Source organism: Oratosquilla oratoria, chromosome 21 (assembly GCF_046742065.1).
Source record: "Oratosquilla oratoria isolate Oo_2021 chromosome 21, ASM4674206v1, whole genome shotgun sequence".
Taxonomy (NCBI): Eukaryota; Metazoa; Arthropoda; class Malacostraca; order Stomatopoda; family Squillidae; genus Oratosquilla; species Oratosquilla oratoria.
The window spans coordinates 867,168-889,463 of record NC_134797.1 but is presented as its reverse complement, the minus strand read 5'-3'; the positions used below and the strand labels follow the sequence as shown (position 1 = coordinate 889,463).

At 42.3% G+C, this 22,296-nt stretch overlaps 1 protein-coding gene across 1 annotated transcript in view; it reads left to right on the top strand.

The window, feature by feature from the left end:
- Window positions 1-22,296, top strand: part of LOC143036655 (uncharacterized) — a 93,189-nt gene that overhangs the window by 2,506 nt on the left and 68,387 nt on the right. Inside the window, exon 6 of the mRNA XM_076204212.1 lies at window positions 4,930-5,026. Coding sequence (XP_076060327.1) covers window positions 4,930-5,026 — 97 coding nt within the window. The remainder of the gene's footprint in view (window positions 1-4,929; window positions 5,027-22,296) is intronic.

Below are 22,296 nucleotides of genomic sequence, written 5' to 3'. Positions count from 1 at the left end.
CCCAAAGCCCCCTTCACCCCATCCATCCACCTCATCCTAGGACGTCCCCTCATGTTCACTCCCTCCACATCTGCCTTCCATACCTCTTTTACTAGTCTTTCTTCACTCATTCTTTCCATGTGTCCAAACCATCCTAATATTCTTTCATCAACCCTATCTCCCAGCTCCTTTTTCACCCCCGTTCTCCACCTCACCTCCTCATTTCTCACTCTATCTAGCCTAGTAACCCCAACCATACTTCTCAGACACCTCATCTGAAACACATTCAAACTCCTTCTCTCTTCTTCTCTTATGTTCCACGTTTTTGCCCCATACAGTGGTGTTGGCACAATCACTCCTTCATACAGTCTCCTCTTTGCATCCATTCCTAAATGTCTATTCCTCATTACACTCTTTAATCCACCAAGGGATTTACTCGCTTCTCTCAATCTACATTCTGCCTCCACCTTCACTCCACCTTTTCCTGCCACATTTGCACCCAAGTATCTAAAACTATCCACTTCCTCCAGTCGCTCTCCCTTAATGTTCACTTCCAGTCTACTGCCACTTTCACCCCTTGTACATCTCATCACCTTACTTTTACCCACATTTATCTTTAGCTTTCTTCTATCACATACTCTCCCAAACTCTGCCACCAGCTTCCTCAATCCCTCCTCTGACCCTGCCACAAGCGCAGTGTCGTCCGCAAACAACAGCTGGCTCACCTCCCACTTTTCTCCATTTTCTTTAACCATCTCCAATCCCTGACCCACTACCCTAGCATTCACCTCTCGCACCACCCCATCCATGTATAAGTTGAAGAGCCAGGGCGACATAACGCATCCTTGACGAAGTCCCACCTTTACTTCAAACCACTCACTCTCTCCATTTCTAATCCTGACACAAGCTCTACTACTCTCATAAAAACTCTTGACAGCTCCCAAAAGCTTTCCTCCTATCCCATAAATCTGCATAACCTCGCACAGTGCCTTTCTGTGAACTCTTTAAATGAAAATGAAAAGGAGAAGGAGTACAAGAAGAAGCTGAAGGAGGAGTGGGAGAGAGTGAAGGATAGAGTAGAGCTAGGTGTGGAGGAGGAATGGGGATGGTTCAAGGAGGGAGTCACAAAGTGTGCAAAGATGGTGTGTGGAACAAGAAGGACAGGAGGAAGTAAAATAAAGGGTAGTGAATGGTGCGATGAGGAAACAAAGAAGGTTGTAGAAAAGAAGAAGCGAGCTTTCACAGATTGGTTACAAAATAGGATGAGGGAGTCATATGAGAGGTACAAAGAAAAGAAAAGAGAAGTAAAGCACAAGGTAAAGGAGGCAAAGAGGAGAGCAGATGTGAAATGGGGTAAGAGTATGACAGAAAATTTTGAAAGTAATAAAAAGATGTTTTGGAAATAAATTAAGAGAGGAAGAGTAGGCGAATCAAGTAGAGAAGAAAAGGTAAAAGGTGCAGATGGAGAGATGATAATGAAAGAGAAGGCAGTAAGGGGAAGATGGGCAGAATATTTTAGGGAGTTGCTAAATGTGAAGGAGGATAGGGAGGGAAAGATAGCTGCAGTGGAAAATGCTATGAAAATGAGAGTGATGAGTGAGAAAAATGGAGGAGAAATAAGGATAGAATGAAGTGAAGGCAGATGTTAAGATGATGAAAGCAGGTAAGGCACCTGGTCTGGATGGATGCCATGCACAATGTCTAAAAAAAGGAGGTACAGTGATACAGGTAGGTACAGCGACTGGAGGAAGTGGATAGTTTTAGATACTTGGGTGCAAGTGTAGCAGGAAAAGGTGGAGTGAAGGTGGAGGTAGAATGTAGATTGAGAGAAGCGAGTAAATGCCTTGGTGGTTTAAAGAGTGTAATGAGAAATAGACATTTGGGAATGGATGCGAAGAGGAGACTGTATGAAGGAGTGATTGTGCCAACAGCACTGTATGGGGCAGAAACGTGGAACATAAGAGAAGAAGAGAGGAGTTTGAATGTGTTTGAGATGAGGTGTCTGAGAAGTATGGTGGGGGTTACTAGGCTAGATAGAGTGAGAAATGAGGAGGTGAGGAGGAGAACAGGGGTGAAAAAGGATTTGGGAGAGAGGGTTGATGAAAGAATATTAGGATGGTTTGGACACATGGAAAGAATGAGTGAAGAAAGACTAGTAAAAGAGGTATGGAAGGCAGATGTGGAGGGAGTGAACATGAGGGGACGTCCTAGGATGAGGTGGATGGATGGGGTGAAGGGGGCTTTGGGGAAGAGGGGAATGTCTGTTGAGGAAGGAAGGGAGAGGACGGAAGACAGAGGAGAGTGGAGAATGGTTGTATATGGATGATGTTGTGACTGCATGGGGAGAGAGTTTTGACGCAGCCCGAAGGGATTTCTCCCCGTCCTCTCCTTATATGCAAGGGGGGACGGAGAGAGGGGGTCGCCGATTAAATGAAGCGGCCTTGCTGTGGATGTGCTGTGTCCTGCGACACTGCTTTTGACCCAGGGCGGTGGGCAGGGTGCAGGGATGACCCGTCATCCAGGAGGTGCTCAGATGAGAGGAAGGGTGGGAGGGGTGTGGAGTGTTTTTAGGGATGAAATGGTAGGGAGTGTTTTTATGCCTTTCCCTTTTTGGCTACCTCCCTTGGAAGGGGGAAAAAGCCTTGGTATATGTATGTATGTACAGTGATGGTGGACTGGCTGGTGAACTTATTTAATGCTTGCTGGAGGGAGGATAGAGTGCCGGAGGACTGGAGGAGTGCCTGTATAGTTCCTCTTTTCAAGGGAAAAGGGGACAAGTGTGAATGTAGTAGTTTCAGAGGGATTACCTTGTTAAGTGTAGTTGGGAAGGCTTATGGGAGGATCTTGATTGAGAGGATTAGGAGAGGAACAGAGGGAGTAATTGGTGAGGAACAGTGTGGATATAGGACAGGTAGAGGTTGTGTAGATCAGATTTTTGTGGTAAGACAGATATGTGAGAAAGCTATAGGAAAGGGGAAGGATATTTTTTGGGCCTTTATGGACCTGGAAAAGGCTTATGACAGGGTTGACAGAAAGGCACTGTGGGAGGTTTAGCGGATATACGGGATAAGAGGAAAGCCTCTGGGAGTTGTCAAGAGTTTTTATGAGATTAGTAGAACTTGTGTCAGGATTAAAAATGGAGAGAGCGAGTGGTTCGAGGTAAAGGTGGGACTTCATCAAGGATGCGTTATGTCGCCCTGGCTGTTCAACTTATACATGGATGGGGTGGTGCAAGAGGTAAATGCAAAGGTAGTGGGTCAGGGATTGGAGATAGTTGAAGAAAATGGAGAAAAGTGGGAGGTGAGCCAGTTGTTGTTTTCAGACGACACTGTGTGGCAGGATCGGAGGAGGGATTGAGGAAGTTGGTGACAGAGTTTGGGAGAGTGTGTGATATAAGAAAGCTGAAGATAAATGTGGGTAAAAGTAAGGTGATGAGATGTACGAGGGGTGATAGTGGCAGTAGTCTGGAAGTGGGTCAGGGATTGGAGATAGTTAAAGAAAATGGAGAAAAGTGGGAGGTGAGCCAGCTGTTGTTTGCAGACGACACTGTGCTTGTGGCAAGATCGGAGGAGGGATTGAGGAAGTTGGTGACAGAGTTTGGGAGGGTGTGTGATATAAGAAAGCTAAAGATAATTGTGGGTTAAAGTAAGGTGATTAGATGTACAAGGGGTGAAAGTGGCAGTAGACTGGAAGTGAGCATTAAGGGAGAGCGACTGGAGGAAGTGGATAGTTTTAGATACTTGGGTGCAAATGTGGCAGGAAAAGGTGGAGTGAAGGTGGAGGTAGAATGGAGATTGAGAGAAGCGAGTAAATGCCTTGGTGGTTTAAAAAGTGTAATTAGGAATAGATATTTGGGAATGGATCCTAAGAAGAGACTTTATGAAGGAGTGATTGTGCCAACAGCACTGTATGGGGCAGAAACATGGAACATAAGAGAAGAAGAGAGAAGGAGTTTGAATGTGTTTGAGATGAGGTGTCTGAGAAGTATGATGGAGGTTACTAGGCTAGATAGAGTGAGAAATGAGGAGGTGAGGAGGAGAACAGGGGTGGAAAGGGGATTGGGAGATTGGGTTGATCAAAGAGCATTAGGATGGTATGGACAAATGGAAAGAATGAGTGAAGAAAGACTAGTAAAAGAGGTATGGAAGGCAGATGTGGAGGGAGTAAACATGAAGGGACATCCTAGGGTGAGGTGTATGGATGAGGTGAAGGGGGCTTTGGGGAAGAGGGGAATGTCTGTTGAGGAGGGATGGGAGAGGACAGAAGACAGGGGTGAATGGAGAATGGTTGTATATGGATGATGTTGTAATGCATGAGCTGGAGTGGGTGGGGGGATGGGGGGTGAGGTAGTATGTGTGAGCAAAATTTGACGCAGCCCAAAGGTATTTCTCCCCGTCTTCTCTTTTATGCATGGGGGGACGGAGACGGAGGGGTCACCGATTTGATGAAGCGGCCTTGCTGTGGATGTGCTGTGTCTTGTGACACTGCTTCTGACCCAGGGCAGTGGACAAGGTGCAGGGATGACCCATCATCCAGGAGGTACTAAGATGAGAGGGAGGGTGGAGGGGTGTGGAGTGTATTCAGGGATGGAATGGGTGGAAATGATTTTATGCCTTTTCCTTTTTGGCTACCTCCCTTGTGAGGGGGAAAAAGCCTTGGTATATGTATGTATGATTAATGTAGGTTCTTGTTTCCAGAATGGAAGACTGGCAAGCCTGTGAGCATTGTCGTACATAGAAATTTAAGAAACCTAGTTACTGAACATTTGGCAATGCTAATGTGTAATTACATAGGAGGAAGATGCATTTCATTATGATAACCATTTCTATCACATTCGCAGTTTCCACCAGAGGGTGATCCTATGAAGGTTAATTTGTTGTCTGATTGTTGGAATTGTCTTGTACTTGGTTGTTAAGTTTAAGTGGATATTATATCAGTTGCTTGTTTCAGGTCAGACTTGTTTCATCTGGACTGTTTTGCATTAACAAGGTTGTTCGTAGTACCCTTTTGCAGAGGGAATCCAGTGGGTTCAAGCAGAAGCTTTTTAGTAAGTATTGATAGCAACAGGTTGGTTAGCCATAATGCTGGTGAGAATTTTTATCTTTGTTTAATCCTGGGCCTACGAGAGTTTAGTAGTTAGCCAATCCTGGATTTTGTGATATGAAGTGGAGGGCTGTTAAGACACTGATGAAAAGTTATTGGGATGGTTTAGGTACATTGAAAGAACGAGTAGACCAAATTTTGTTCACAGGAGGGTCTATTGGAGATTGCTTCTGCGGGCCTTTGTCTTGTGTTATCATCCCCGTGGTAGTGCTTGTATGGTGTGAAGGAGGAAAGTGTAAGGGCTCTTGCATGGAATTGCTAAATACATGACATTCTATGGGGAATGTTTGGTATGTTCAGATGTCATATTGGTGCAGGAAGTTAGTGTTGATTAAACATAGCTTTTAACTACAGATGTAGAACTTCTGGTGTCTGATCTTGTTACATACATACATATACCAAGGCTTTTTCCCCCTTACAAGGGAGGTAGCCAAAAAGGAAAAGGCATAAAATCATTTCCACCCATTCCATCCCTGAATACACTCCACACCCCTCCACCCTCCCTCTCATCTTAGCACCTCCTGGATGACGGGTCATCCCTCCACCTTGTCCACTGCCCTGGATCAGAAGCAGTGTCTCAAGACACAGCACATCCACAGCAAGGCCGCTTCATTAAATCAGCGATCCCCCCTCTCCGTCCCCCTATTGCATAAAAGGAGAAGACGGGGAGAAATCCCTTCGGGCTACGTCAAATTTTGCTCACACATACTACCTCACCCCCATCCCCCCGCCCATTCCACCTCATGCAATCACATCATCCAATCACATCATCCACATACAACCATTCTCCATTCACCCGTTTTCTGTCCTCTCCCGTCCTTCCTCAACAGACATTCCCCTCTTCCCCAAAGCCCCCTTCACCCCATCCATCCACCTCATCCTAGGACGTCCCCTCATGTTCACTCCCTCCACATCTGCCTTCCATACCTCTTTTACTAGCCTTTCTTCACTCATTCTTTCCATGTGTCCATACCATCCTAATATTCTTTCATCAACCCTATCTCCCAGCTCCCTTTGCACCCCTGTTCTCCTTCTCACCTCCTCATTTCTCACTCTATCTAGCCTAGTAACCCCCATCATACTTCTCAGACACCTCATCTGAAACGCATTCAAACTCCTTCTCTCTTCCTCTCTTATGTTCCACGTTTCTGCCCCATACAGTGGTGTTGGCACAATCACTCCTTCATACATTCTCCTCTTAGCATCCATTCCCAAATGTCTATTCCTCATTACACTCTTTAATCCACCAAGGGATTTACTCGCTTCTCTCAATCTCCATTCTACCTCCACCTTCACTCCACCTTTTCCTGCCACATTTGCACCCAAGTATCTAAAACTATCCACTTCCTCCAGTCGCTCTCCCTTAATACTCACTTCCAGTCTACTGCCACTTTCACCCCTTGTACATCTCATCACCTTACTTTTACCCACATTTATCTTTAGCTTTCTTCTATCACATACTCTCCCAAACTCTGTCACCAACTTCCTCAATCCCTCCTCCGATCCTGCCACAAGCACAGTGTCGTCTGCAAACAACAGCTGGCTCACCTCCCACTTTTCTCCATTTTCTTTAACCATCTCCAATCCCTGACCCACTACCCTTGCATGTACCTCTCGCTTCTTGTTGCAGAAGAATAAATCTGCCAGTTTTGTATTTTTCACTTCAAGGTTTAACATTTCTTTGCAGATGTTATGCATTAACAGCATGTGGATACTTCACATCATAATTTCAAAACTCCAACCAGAGTAAGAATTGGTGGATACGTACATAAGTAATGCTGTTCTTTAGTTGGTCAAAACCTTCTTAAATGGAACAAGTAACTACTCAAATATGCTCCTCCTGACCACCGTGGAGGAAAATAACTTCCATGGCAAACAAATTAGACAAGTCCATCAACAGCTATAGTACCATTGATCACTGACATAAGACAATATCCTGCATTCACGCATGGACAGCAATGCAATAATGGGATTGTTGTGGAGAACTGGAGACTGCTACAGCAGTGTGGAGATTGAGACCAGTGGAAAGATGGTGAAAATGAGTTATACATGCATCATTCCTCTCCATTCACCCTTATCTTCTGTCCTCTCCTGCCCTTCCTCCACAGACATTCCTCTCTTTTGTAATGCCCCTTTCACCCCATCCATCCATCTCATCCTGGGACATCCCCTCATATTCACTCCTTCCACCTCTGCCTTCCACACTTCTTTTACTAATCTTTCTTCACTCATTCTTTCCATGTGTCCAAACCATCCTAATATCCTTTCATCAACCCTATCTCCCAATTTCCTTTTCCACCCCTGTTCTCCTCCTCACCTCATTTCTCACTCTATCTAGCCTAGTAACCCCTATTATACTTCTCAGACACCTCATCTCAAACACATTCAAATTCCTTCTCTCTTCCTCTCTCATGTTCCATGTTTCTGCCCCGTACAATGCTGTTGGCACAATCACTCCTTCATATAACCTCCACTTAGCATCCATTCCCAAATGTCTATTTCTCATTACACTTTTCAATCCACTCGCTTCTCTCAATCTACATTCTACCTCCGCCCACACTCCCTTTCCTGCCACATTCGCAGCCAAGTATCTAAAACTATCCACTTCCTCCAGTCTTTCACCCTTAATGCTCACCTCCAGCCTGCTGCCAATCTCTCCCCTTGTACATCTCATCATCTTACTTTTACCCACATTTATCTTCAGCTTCCTTCTTTGACACACCTTTTCAAACTCTGTCACTAACTTCCTCAATCCCTCCTCTGATCCTGCTACAAGCGCAGTGTTGTCCACAAACAACAACTGGCTCACCTCCCACTTTTCTCCATTTTCTTTAATCATCTCCAACCCCTGACCCACTACCCTTGCATTCACTTCTCGCACCACCCCATCCATGTAAAGATTGAACAGCCAGGTCGACATAACACATCACTGACGAAGTCCCACCTCAAACCATTCACTCTCTCCACTTCTAATCCTAACACAAGCTCTACTACTCTCGTAAAAACTCTTGACTGCTCTTAACAGCTTTCCTCCTATCCCATATATCTGCAGTACCTCCCACAGTGCCTTCCTGTCTACCATGTCATAAGCCTTTTCCAGATCCATAAAAGCCCAAAAAACATCCATACCTTTTCTTATAGCTTTCTCACATATCTGTCTTACCACAAAGATCTGATCTACACAACCCCTACCTATCCTAAACCCACACTGTTCCTCACCAATTACTCCCTCTGTTCCTCTCTTAATCCTCTCAATCAAGACTCTCCCGTAAGCCTTCCCAACTACACTCAACAAGCTGATCCCTCTGAAACTACTACACTCACACTTGTCCCCCTTTCCCTTGTAAAGCAGAACTATACAGGCACTCCTCCAGTCCTCCAGCACTCTACCCTCTCTCAAACAAACATTAAACAACCTCACCAGCCAGTCCACCATCACTGTACCTTTTTTCTTCAGACATTCTGCATGGCATCCATCCAGACCAGGTGCCTTACCTGCTCTCATTATCTTAACAGCTGCTTTCACTTCATCCTTCCCTATTTCTCCTCCATTTTCCTCACTCATCACTCTCATTTTCTTAGCGCTTCCCACTGCAACTACCTTTACCTCCCTATCCTCCTTTACATTTAGCAACTCCCCGAAATACTCTCTCTGCCTTCCTCTCACTGCCTTTTCTTCCATTATCATCTCTCCATCTGCACCTTTTACCTTTTTTTCTCTACTTGATTCGCCTCCTTTATCTCTTTTAATTTCCTTCCAAAACATCTTTTTATTGCTTTCAAAATTTTCTGTCATACTCTTACACCATTTCACATCTGCTCTCGTCTTTGCTTCCTTTATCTTATGCTTAGCTTCCCTTTTCTTTACTTTGTACCTCTCATACAATTTCCTCGTCCTAATTTGCAGCCAATCTGTGAAAGCTCGCTTCTCTTCTACACATTTCTTTGCTTCATCATCCCACCACTCATTACCCTTCCTTCTTTTTCCTCCCGCCCTCCTTGTTCCACACACCATCTTTGCACACCTTATGACTCCCTCCTTGAACCATCTCCATTCCTCCTCCACTCCTAGTTCTACTCTATCCTTTACTTCCTCCCACTCCTCTTTCAGTTTCTTCTTAAACTCACTCTCCTTTTTTTCCTCATTTAAGCAGTTCACTCTAAGTACCTCCCTACCTTCTGCCCTTTTCCTCTTTCTCCACCTATTCTCCACTCTCGTTTTACCTTCCACCAAAAAATGATCTGATATTCCCCCACTCTCTCCCCTTAGAACATGTACATCCTTAACTCTTCCTACCATACTCCTGGTCACCACTATATAGTCCATTAACGCTCTATCTGCCACCCTTCCATCCACCACCCTCTACCATGTGTACTTATGCTTGACTTTCTTCTTAAATACTGTATTTGCTATCATCAACTCTCTTTCAAGACACATCTCCACCATCATTTCTCCACTATGATTTTTACCTGGAACTCCATAGTTCCCAATCACTCCGTCCATTGGTTCATTTCCTACCCTAGCATTAAGGTCTCCCAATACAACTATATTGGCATTTCTCCCTAATCCCTCTATGCATTCATTTATATATACCCAAAAAGCCTCCTTTCTACACTCTTTTCTCTACCAGGTCCATACACACTTACAAAAACCAACATCTCCCTTCCCAGCTTCACCTTCATCCGCATCAACCTTGATGAAACCTCCTCCCACTCCACTACCCGCTTACTTATCTCTTCACTTACTAGTATAGCCACCCCTTCTCTCTCTCGTCCTCTCTTCACTCCTGAGTACCTCCCAGCTACACTCCCAAACTCACAGTTGCCCTTTCCTTTCATTTTAGTTTCACTCAAAGCCAGTACATTCATCTTTCTTCTCACAAACATACTACCTATCTCTTCCCTTTTACTCTCATCTGCACCACATTCACACACATTGAAAGACCCAAACCTTAGGGTACTGGTTGGAAAACTCCCAGACCCTCTTATGCCTTTTCTTTTCTTTTTAGGAATGTCCCCTTTTGGGGCTACAAGTAGTAGGACTCGTAATACCATCCCCGTCCTGTTTTTTGTCGCCTTCTACGACTCCAGTGGAAAGACTTGGTGGTAGCATTCTCTTCCCCTACCACAGGAACAGCGAAAACAGAAAATGAATACTCAGAGAAATGGTACAGGACAGCAACAAGGGGTTGGGGGACGGCATAATGGAGGGACAGTCGTAGTATAAAGGTATCATCATTACTCTATGAACAGAGTTTTCCTCTATCACAGACAAAATGATGTGTGGCTCTGGTCCGTAGGGGCACCCCATATAGACCCTAAAGTATCAACTGCATGCTACTTTGCCACATTAACATGCAGCCAATACCCCAAAGTAAATAGTGTATAAAATACACAAAATGGAGAAAGAAAAAGAAGAAAAACTGAACCAATAAAGAGAGGTTTGGACATGGGCTGATACAAAAACAATCATGCATGATTGATACCCCGAAATCAACTCAAAGGTAGGACACCAATATTTTTTCAGGATATCCAAAAGAAAGAGGATTATTAGGTAGAGGTTTAGATGTGGAAAGAGAAACTAGGTATAAAAATGTACTAAGAAATTGGGATATTGCTGATTTGATGGAGGAATTAATACATTTGAAAGATGAATATAGGGCAATGTACAGAGAGATAAACCAACTATGAAGAGCTAATGACAAGATGAACAAAGAGCTTAATGATCTAAAAAACAAATTGAATATGGTCAGAAGTGATATTGAAAGAAGGAAAAATGAAGATAAAAGTAAAAATGAGGCATAAAAAAAGAAGTCAAAGAAAAAATACAAACAGTGACTGAGAAAGTAGGAGACACAATTAAGGAGACGGATCTCCTAGAAATAAAGAATCAATGGAAACTAGAACAAGAAGATCAGAAAATAACCTTTAAAGAAATAGTACAACAGCAGGTAGAGGAAAATGTTAAACGGTAATTAAAGTAATTAAAGAAAAGGAAATCTGGGTAAGAGACACAATGGATAAAAAAAAAGTGCATTGTATTGTATGGTATTAAAGAAAAACATAATGTACACAGATACCAAAGAGAAAAAGAAGAGAAGTAGCAAAAGCAATTCTGAAGGAGATACAAGAGGAGTGACAGGTAATGGATAAAGCGATAAAGTACATATATAGGGCAGTAGTCTAGAAAAAAATAGTATAGACCACTAAAAAGCAATCTAGTCTCAAATGAGAGCTGAAGAAGTACTATGAATTTTTTTTTACAAAAATGTGTGGATAAAAAGAAGAAAAGAGCGATGAGGAAAAAGAAAGAAAAGACACTTAGAAATGAAGCAAATAAAGAAAAAAATAAGGGCAGAATGGAGACTGAAAAGAATAAGTTTTTTTTTTTTGAGAGTACTGGACCTGAGGCTGAGAAAATGGTACATAAAAAAAAAAAAAAAAGGAAAATTATTAAATAAAAAAAGAGAAGAAAAGAAAAAATTAAAGATAACATATACTAACATAGATGGCATGATTTCAGGACTAAACGAATTGAATTACTATCTGTCAGTAGAGAAACCAGACATAATGGGAATTGTAGAGACAAAATTAAGAGGTCCACTATCATCAAATACTGTGGGACAAGGTCTATACAACCATTGGTTGAAAAATAAAAAGGAGAAACAGGGTGGAATCATATTTTTGACTGAGAAAGGTTTAAATACGAAAAAGATAACATACATATACCAAGGCTTTTTCCCTTTTAAAGGGAGGTGGCCAAAAAGAAAAAAGCATAAAATCATTCCCATCCATTCCATCCCTGAATACCCTCCACTCCCCTCCACCCTCCCTCTTATCTTACCACCTCTTGGATGACGGGTCATTCCTGCACCTTGTCCACTGCCCTGGGTCAGAGGCAGTGTCACAAGACAACAGCACATCCACAGCAAGGCCGCTTCATTATATTGACCCCCCCCCCTCTCCGTCCCCCCATGCATAAAAGGAGAAGACGGGGAGAAATCCCCTCGGGCTACGTCAAATTTTGCTCACACATACTACCTCACCCCCCATCCCCCCACCCACTCCAGCTCATGCACCACAACATCATCCATATACAACCATTCTCCATTCACCCCTGTCTTCTGTCCTCTCCCATCCTTCCTCAACAGACATTCCCCTCTTCCCCAAAGCCCCCTTCACCCCATCCATCCACCTCATCCTATGACGTCCCCTCATGTTCACTCCCTACACATCTGCCTTCCATACCTCTTTTACTAGTCTTTCTTCACTCATTCTTTCCATGTGTCCATACCATCCTAATACTCTTTCATCAACCCTATCTCCCAACTCACTTTTCACCCCTGTTCTCCTCCTCACCTCCTCATTTCTCACTCTATCCAGCCTAGTAACCCCCATCATACTTCTCAGACACCTCATCTCAAACACATTCAAACTCCTTCTCTCTTCTTCTCTTATGTTCCACGTTTCTGCCCCATACAGTGCTGTTGGCACAATCACTCCTTCATACAGTCTCCTCTTTGCATCCATTCCCAAATGTCTATTCCTCATTACTTTTTTTAATCAACCAAGGCATTTACTCGCTTCTCTCAATCTCCATTCTACCTCCACCTTCACTCCACCTTTTCCTGCCACATTTGCACCCAAGTATCTAAAACTATCCACTTCCTCCAGTCGCTCTCCCTTAATGCTCACTTCCAGTCTACTGCCACTTTCACCCCTTGTACATCTCATCACCTTACTTTTACCCACATTTATCTTCAGCTTTCTTCTATCACACTCTCCCAAACTCTGTCACCAAATTCCTCAATCCCTCCTCCGATCCTGCCACAAGCGCAGTGTCATCTGCAAACAACAGCTGGCTCACCTCCCACTTTTCTCCATTTTCTTTAACCATCACCAATCCCTGACCCACCACCCTTGCATTTACCTCTCTCATCACCCCATCCATGTACAAGTTGAACAGCCAGGGTGACATAACGCATCCCTGACAGAGTCCCACCTTTACCTCGAACCACTCGCTCTCTCCATTTCTAATCCTGACACAAGCTCTACTACTCTCATAAAAACTCTTGACAGCTCCTAGAAGCTTTCCTCCTATCCCGTATATCTGCAAAACCTCCCACAGTGCCCTCCTGTCTACCCTGTCGTAAGCTTTTTCCGGATCCATAAAGCCCAAAAAACATCCTTTCCCTTTCCTATAGCATTCTCAAATATCTGTCTTACCACAAAAATCTGATCTACACAACCCATACCCGTCCTAAATCCATACTGTTCCTCACCAATTACTCCCTCTGTTCCTCTCCTAATCCTCTCAATCAAGATCCTCCCATAAGCCTTCCCAACTACACTTAACAAGCTAATCCCTCTGAAACTACTACATTCACACTTGTCCCCTTTTCCCATGTAAAGTGGAACTATACAGGCACTCCTCCAGTCCTCTGGCACTCTACCCTGTCTCCACAAAGCATTAAATAACCTCACCACCCAGTCCACCATCACTCTACCTTTTTTTTTAGACATTCTACATGTCATCCATCCAGACCAGGTGCCTTACCTGCTTTCATCATCTTAACAACTGCCTTCACTTCATCCTTCCTTATTTCTCCTCCATTTTCCTCACTCATCATGGTCATTTTCTTAGCATTTCCCACTGCAGCTATCTTTCCCTTCCTATCCTCCTTCACATTTAGCAACTCCTTAAAATATTCTACCCATCTTCCCCTTACTGCCTTCTTTTCCATTATCATCTCTCCATCTGCACCTTTTACCTTTTCTTCTCTACTTGATTCACCTCCTCTTCCTCTCTTATTTCTTTCCAAAACATCTTTTTATTACTTTCAAAATTTTCTGTCATACTCTTACCCCATTTAATATCTTCTCTCCTCTTTGCCTCCTTTACCTTTTGCTTTACTTCTCTTTTCTTTTCTTTGTACCTCCCATATGACTCCCTCGTCCTATTTTGTAACCAATCTGTGAAAGCTCGCTTCTTCTCTTCTACAACCATTCACTACCCTTCCTTCTATTTCCTCCTGTCCTTCTTGTTCCACACACCATCTTTGCACACTTTGTGACTCCCTTCTTGAACCATCCCCATTTCTCCTCCACTCCTAGCTCTACTCTATCCTTCACTTCCTTCCACTCCTCCCTCAGCTTCCTCTTGTACTCCTCTTTTTCCTTTTCATTTAAAGAGTTCACTTTAAACACCTCCCTACCTTTTGTCATTTTCCTCTCTCTCCATCTACAGTATCCTCCACTCTCAACTTATCTTCCACCAAAAATGAACTGATATTCCCCTACCCGCTCCCCATAGAACATGTGCATCCTTAACTCTTCCTTTTATACTCCTATCTACCACTACGTAGTCCATTAACGCTCTATCTACCACCCTTCCATCCACCACCCTCTCCCATGTGTACTTATGCTTGACTTTCTTCCGAAACACTGTATTTGCTATCATCAACTCTCTTTCTAGACACATTTCCACCATCAACTCTCCACTACAATTTTTTCCTGGAACTCCACACTTCCCAACTACTCCATCAATTGGTTCATTTCCTTCCCTAGCATAAAGGTCTCCCAGTATTATTACATTGACATTTCTCCCTAATCCCTCTATACACTCATTTAAATCTATCCAAAAAGCCTCCCTTCTACACTCTTCTCACTACCAGCCCCATATGCACTTACTAAAACCCACATCTCCTTTCCCAGTTTCACCTTCATCCACATTAACCTTGAGGAAACCTCCTTCCACTCCACTACACGTTTACCTATCTCTTTACCTACTAGTATAGCCACCCCTTCCTTCCATCGCCCTCTCTTCACTCCTGATAACCTCCCGCTTACACTCCCAAAATTACACTTGCCCTTCCCTTTCAATTTAGTTTCACTCAAAGCCAACACATCCATCTTTCTTCTCACAAACATGCAACCTATCTCTTCCCTTTTACTCTCATCTATACCACATCCACGCACATTAAAAGACCCAAACCGTAGGGTGCTGGTTGGAAAACTCCTAGACCCTCTTATGCCTTTACTTTTTTTTAGGAATGTCCCCTGTGGAGCTACAGGGAGAAGGATGCCTGGTCCCAATCCCCTTCCCTTTTTTCTCACCTCTTATGATCCAAGTGGAAATACTTGGTGGCAGTATTCTTTTGCCCCCACCACAGGGTAGGTAGGCGAAAAAGGAAATGAATATTCAGAGAAATTGTACAGAACAGTAAGAAGGGGTTGGGGGACAGCATAATGGAGGGACAGTCGTAGTATAATAGTATCATAATTTCTTTATGAACAGAGTTTTCCTCTATCACAGACAAAATGATGTGTGGCTCTGGTCTGTAGGGCACCCTATATAGACCCTAAAGTATCAACTGCATGCTACTTTGCCACAATAACATGCAGCCAATACCCCAGACCCCAGCAGACCCCAGAAGGAAAAATAATGTGGAATTGATTATGATTAAAGTTGAAAACGGAGACATGAAATATAGAAAATTTGTAGTTATATATGTGCCCCAGTCTTGGACAAATAGTGATCATTCCAAAATGTTGGAAGACGCAAAGAATGCATTAATTGAATCATTGAAAGAAGGAGGAAACATAGTAATTATGGGTGACTTTAATTCAAAAGAAATATGTTTGGAAGAAATGACAATGAAAGTTGTAGAAGACCTTTGGGGAAATATTCTACTGGATATGACCATTAAATACATATTGACTCAATGACTCAATTGACTCTAGGTATAGAAACAATGAAAAATTGTTGAGACTAGATTTGATATTTACATCAGAGCCTGAAATCGTGGATAAAATGAAATACAAGACACCAATTGGGAAGAGTGACCACATACTAATAGAGTTCGAACTAAAAGAACAGATTGAGTTTAGAAGAAATAAGAAACGTAGAAAAGGGAGACTAATGTACAACAAAATGGATTTTGAGAAACTTGGAAAATTCTTTCATAATGCAAACTGGGAAAACTTAAATGAAGAAACAAAGATGGAAGAGAAATGGAACATATTAAAAGAAAATTACAATGAGGGAAAAGACAAATATGTACCAAAGAAGAAACAAGAATGGGTGTACATAAAGTGCTGGTACAACAAAAAATGTAATGAGGCTAAAGATAGAAGAGACAAAGCCTTGAAAAGATGGAAAAAAGACCAAAATAGAAAGAAAAAAAAAAGAGCAAGTGGTAAATATACATCAAACTAAGAAATAAATATGTAAAAATACACATGGAAGAAAAGAGAAACTATGAAAAGGATATAATAGAAAAATGCAAGGACCAACCTAAACTATTCTACAGGTATGTGAATGACAAACTAAAAGGTAAACATGAAATAGTGAAATTGCATCAAGGGAATAATGAATATATAGAAGATGTAGAAATGGCTGAAATTATGAAGAAACATTTTAAATATGTATTCACAATTGAAAGTACACAAAATTGGGAGGAAGGACAGAAAGATGCCCTCAATGAAAGAAATAACTGTGACACAGAAGGAAATAAGGGACCAAATTAAAATCACATGGGCCGGATGGAATTGCAAATTGGATATTAAAACAATGTATAGATGGGACAAAATACACAATATATTTCTCACTCAAAGAAGGAAAATTACTACAAGATTGGAAAAATGCAAATATTGTACCAGTATACAAAGGAGGGGACAAGGGAAATCCAACAAAATATAGACCAGTCTCCCTTACAAGCACAATATCAACATTTTTTGAAAAAGTTATCAAAAGTAAATGGATTAAACATTTGAAAGAGAATGATATATTAAATCCAAAACAATTTGGATTTAGATGTGGAAGATCATGTGCCATAAACTTGATTTGCTTTTACTCAAAGCTAATAGAAATAGTACAAGAAATGGACAGATGGACAAACTGTGCCTTCTTAGATCAACAAAAAGCATTTGATAAAGTACCACACAAAAAGCTACCAAGAAAAATTGAAACAAGTGGAGTACAAGGAAAGTTATTTGAATGTATGGAAGATTTCTGGAATGGGAGAAAAATGAGGGTGGTACTTAGAAACAAGAACTCAACCTGGGAAGAAATTATAAGTGGAGTCCCACAAGGTTCTGTGTTGGCTCTGATAATGTTTGCCATGTATGAAGGTGTGGAATGTTATATAAACTTCTTTGTAGATGATGCAAAACTACTAAAGAGAGTAAGTACAGAGGAAGATTGTAAATCACTACAAAAAGACCTGGATAAAGTCTGGGAATGAAGTCAAAAGTGTGAAATGAACTTCAACATCAAGTAATGTATAATGGAATTTGGATAAAGTAAAAATAGAATATCGGGACAATACAAAATTGGTACAAAGGAAGTTAAAAAAAAAAGTCAACTTGGAAAGGGACCTAGGAGTAATTATCAGCACTGACACGGCACCAGACAAACATGTCAACAAAATAGTCGGAGAAACCTCCAATTTCCTAAGATCAATGAAAGTGGCCTGTGACTACTTGGCTTATAGTAACGTAGATGGATTGATTTCAGTAATAGTGAACTAAGTGATTACCTGTCAAAAGAAAAAACAGATAATGGGAATTGCAGAGACAAAATTAAGGGGTCCACTACACCAAATATTGTTGGACATGGATTATATAAACATTGGATCAAAAATAGCAATGAGAAACAGGGTGGAGGAGTCATGTTTCTGGCCAAGAAAAACTTAAATGTGATGAAGGTTACAGAGGTATAAACAATGTGGAAATGATTATGATAAAAGTTGAAGATAGCGACATGAAAAGTAGAAGTTTGTAGTGATTTATGTGCCTCCAAAAATGGGCTCTTGGAAAGAGGGCAAGCATTCAAAAATGTTCAACTCTGTATTTATGTACAACACCCCTTTCAGAATTGTTTCCCTTCTCCCTGTGGACTTTAGTATAATCATTTCTAGCTTGTTAGTAAGCTTCTTCTGTTTTATTGTTTCTTATCTTCAATTTTCCCCAAGCTATATCCCTTACTTTTGCTCTTTTTTTTCCACACTTTTGGTCGAACCAGTCTTGTTTCTGATTCTTCCATCCACTAATCATTGGCCCATGTTTGTTCATTCCCAGGTTGTAAATGTAAAGGTTTCTTAGTTCCTCGTTATCCCAGTGGTATTCATGAATATCAGTCAGCTTTTTCAAAGAATTCAAGCTGGATTAATTCCTTCCCAATATTGAATCACTGGCCTGTATAATTTATTCCTTAGGTTTATTTCTTCATTCACCTGCTGAAATTCAGTTGTTATATGGTCACTTTTTCCTTTGGGGCTAAGGTAGTTCATGGTTCTAATGATGTCTGGCTCTTTGATAAGTAGCAGATCTAATCTCATGGGAATGTCATCTCTTACCTGAGTCACTTCCTTTACCTACTGGGTCATTGCATTCTCCATTTCTATATTCAACAGAGCTGATGAATGAATATTGGGATGATTTGGACTCATGGAAGGAATGAGTGGAGAAAGATGAGCAAAAGAGGTGTAGAAGGCAGAGGTGGATGGAATGAAGCTGAGGGGATGACTGAGGATGAGATGGATGATGAGTTGGTGACATATACTAAGGGGTGCATTGCTTCACTTACATGCCGGCACCAGTCCCCGTTAGTCTCTGTGAACAAACTCATGCAGCCACTCTTCCCTCTCCAAACAACTCTTGATCAATTTGCCTCAGCCATGAATTGTTCATCTCCTGCATCGAGGATTGTGAAGACAATCCTGTGAGTAGGATCAACATCATGGAAATGTGCCACATGCTTATATAGCCAGAGTTAACATTAATGAATTATGCTGATAGCTGGCCTATACCGAGTCTCACAGTACAGTTTCTGGTTTCATACAGTCATTTCAGCAATATCCCATAATTCTCTGAAGGAACCTAGTACCAAATAAATTGAGACTCCTCTTTAAATCAGCATTCAGTGTCCATATCTCACAGTCATACAGCAATACAGCAAGACAGGGAGACACTCGCCAAACTAACATATGAGCAAAGACTATCCAAATTGAACCTACCAACTCTGGAACAAAGAAGAGAAAGAGGAGATTTGCTAACTATCTACAGAATAATGAAAGGAATGGAAGTTTTAGACAGGAACGACCTATTAATGTGGGACAACGGAACAAGAGGACACGGAAAAAAATTGAAAAAGGATAGTTATAGAAAAAAAATTGAAAAGGAACAGTTTCCCACACAGAGCGATAAATATATGGAACAAATTAGACAACAAAACAGTATGTGCTAACACTATACAAGATTTTAAGATAAAACTTGATGCGGAGAGATACAAAGACAGGTCACCACGAGCATAGCTCCCCTCCCGTATATTACAACTAGGTAAAGTGACTTAGAGATTAGAGTCTTAGTCTTGCATAAATAATGTCAAGACTATGTACTCGGGTTGAGAGAATTCCTAACACCATGGGCAACACCAATCCTTCAAAGTACTTCCTGAAATGACCAACCACTATTATGCACTACATTATTACATCATACATACTTATACCAAAGGCTTTTTCCCCCTTACAAGTGAGGTAACCCAAAAAAAAAAGGCATAAAAACCATTCCCACCCATTCCATCCCTAATAAACTCCACTCCCCTCCACCCTCTACCCTCCCTCTTATCTTGGCACCTCCTGGATGACGGGTCATCCCTGCATCTCGCTCACTGCCCTGGGTTAGCAGTGACTCAAGACACAGCACATCCACAGCAAGGCCGCTTCATTAAATCGGCGACCCTCTATCCGTCCCCTCATGCAGAAAAGAAGATGGGGAGAAATCCCTTTGGGCTGCATTGAATTTTTCTCACACATACTACCTCATCCCCCATCCCCCCATCCATTTCACCTCATGCATCACAGTTTCCAAGACTGTACTGTCCTCACCACATGCATGAACCATGTCATCCAGTAAGCCCCCAAACACCTGAACTTTGGTCTTGGTCCAGGAGACCTGAGGACCAATCAGTCTTGCCTCCCTGTGTGCAGTGACTTGAGGGCTGCAACCAGGACCTCCAAAAACTCTGTCCAATACCCTGTCCGTGCAGGTATACTTTACAGCACTCTGTCCCAGAGTATAAGCCAAGTATCAAGTCAATAATCCTTGCAGGAATCCTATGGATCTGCAGAAGATTCTAGAGCATTCCATGATACACCAAGTCAGACACCCTCTTGAGATCAACATAAGTTGCAAGAAACCCCAGATGAAACTCGTATCAGTGTTCCACAAGAATACAAAGTACAAAGATCTAACAGTTGTTGACCTACCTGGCATGAACCCAGATGGTTCAGGCCTCTGAAACTTTAGCAGATGTGAACAAACTTGTGTCAGCAATAGATAGTCAAACACCTGGCACACTGAGCAGTGTAATGCTTCAGTAGTTGTTGTAGTCCAGCCAGTCCCCAAAGTACTTGGCAGAGGGGTTACACCCCTCCACACCTGACACTAGCTCATCATCATCTGTTTGGCTTGTGCTCCTCTGACCTCTTTTCTGTCATTTCTGAACCCTGTATTGGTCCAGGTCCCTAGCCACTCTGGCATCACAGCCCAACTCTATCTTCTCCAGTGTCTCCTACGATGCCACACCACCCCTTGACCTTGGGCACATTCCAATGTATTCCGTAGCAGCTTTCAGAGTTTCATATGTAAAAGTATCCCTCACTTCTTCAGGTGATGGGAGAGGAAAATGAAGGACAAATAAAGAAAAAAAAAAGAAAAAAATGCAAATAGCTCTAAAAATGATGAGAACAGGTAAGTCACTTGGGTTAGATGGGTGTTATGCAGTGTCTGAAGAAAAGAGGCACAGTAATAGTGGACTGGCCTATAATTCCACTTTATAAGGAAAAGGGGACAGCTGTGAGTATAGTTTCAGAGGGATCGGTTTGTTGAGTGTAGTTGGGAACGCTTATGGGAGGGTTTTAAGTGAGGGGATTAGGAGAGGTACAGAGGGAGTAATTGGTGAAGAACAGTGTGAGTTTAGGAAAGGTAGGGGTTGCATGGATCGGATTTTTGTGGTAAGGCAGGTGTGTGAAAAAGCTTAAGAAAAGGTAAAGATTTTTTTTGAGCCTTTATGAATTTGGAAAAGGCTTATGACAAGGTAGATATTGCAGGTATATGGAATTGAGAGATAACTGTTAAGGACAGCCAAGAGTTTTTACATAAGTAGAGCCTGTGTTAGAATAGGAAATGGAGAGTGTGTGGTTTGAGGTAAAGGTGGGACTATGTTAGGGATGTGTCATGTTGCCATGGCTGTTCAATGTGTACATGGATGGGGGGGGGTGCATGAGGTAAAGGCGAGGGTAATGGGCAGGTGACTAAAGATGTTAAAAGAAAATGGAGAAAAGTGGGAAGTGAGCCAGTTGCTGTTTGCTGACAACACTGTTTTTGTGGCAGGATCAGAGGAGGGATTAAGGGAGTGAGTGACAGAGTTTGGGAAGGTAAGCAATAAGAGAAAGTTAAAGGTAAATGTGGGTAAAAGTGAGATGATGAGATGTACAAGGGTAGAGAGTGGCAGTGAGTTGGAAGTAGTCTAAAAGGAGAGAGCCCAGAGGAAGTGGATAGATAGCTTTAGGTATTTGGGGTCACATGTGGCAGGAAAGGGAGGAGTAGAGCTGGAAGAAAATTGTAGATTAAGAGAAGCAAGTAAATGCCTTGGGGGGGATTAAAAAGTGTCATGAGAAATAGGCATCTGGGAATGGCTGCAAAGTGGAGATATATGAAGAGGTGATTGTGCCGACGGCATTGTATGGAGCAGAGACTTGGAATTTAAAAGAGGAAAAGTTTAAATGTGTTTGAGATGAAATATCTAAAAAGTACATACATACATACATATACCAAGGCTTTTTCCCCCTAACAAGGGAGGTAGCCAAAAAGGAAAAGTCATAAAATCATTCCCACCCATTCCATCCCTACATACACTCCACACCCCTCCACCCTCCCTCTCATCTTAGCACCTCCCGGATGACAAGTCATCCCTGCACATTGTCCGCTGCCCTGGGTCAGAGGCAGTGTCGCATGACACAGCACATCCACAGCAAGGCCGCTTCATTAAATCGGCGACCCCCCCTCTCTGTCCCCCCATGCATAACGGAGAAGACGGGGAGAAATCCCTTCGGGCTGCATCAAAATTTGCTCATATATACTACCTCACACCCCCCCCATCCCCCAGCCCATTCTACCCCATGCATCACAAAATCATCCACATACAACCAT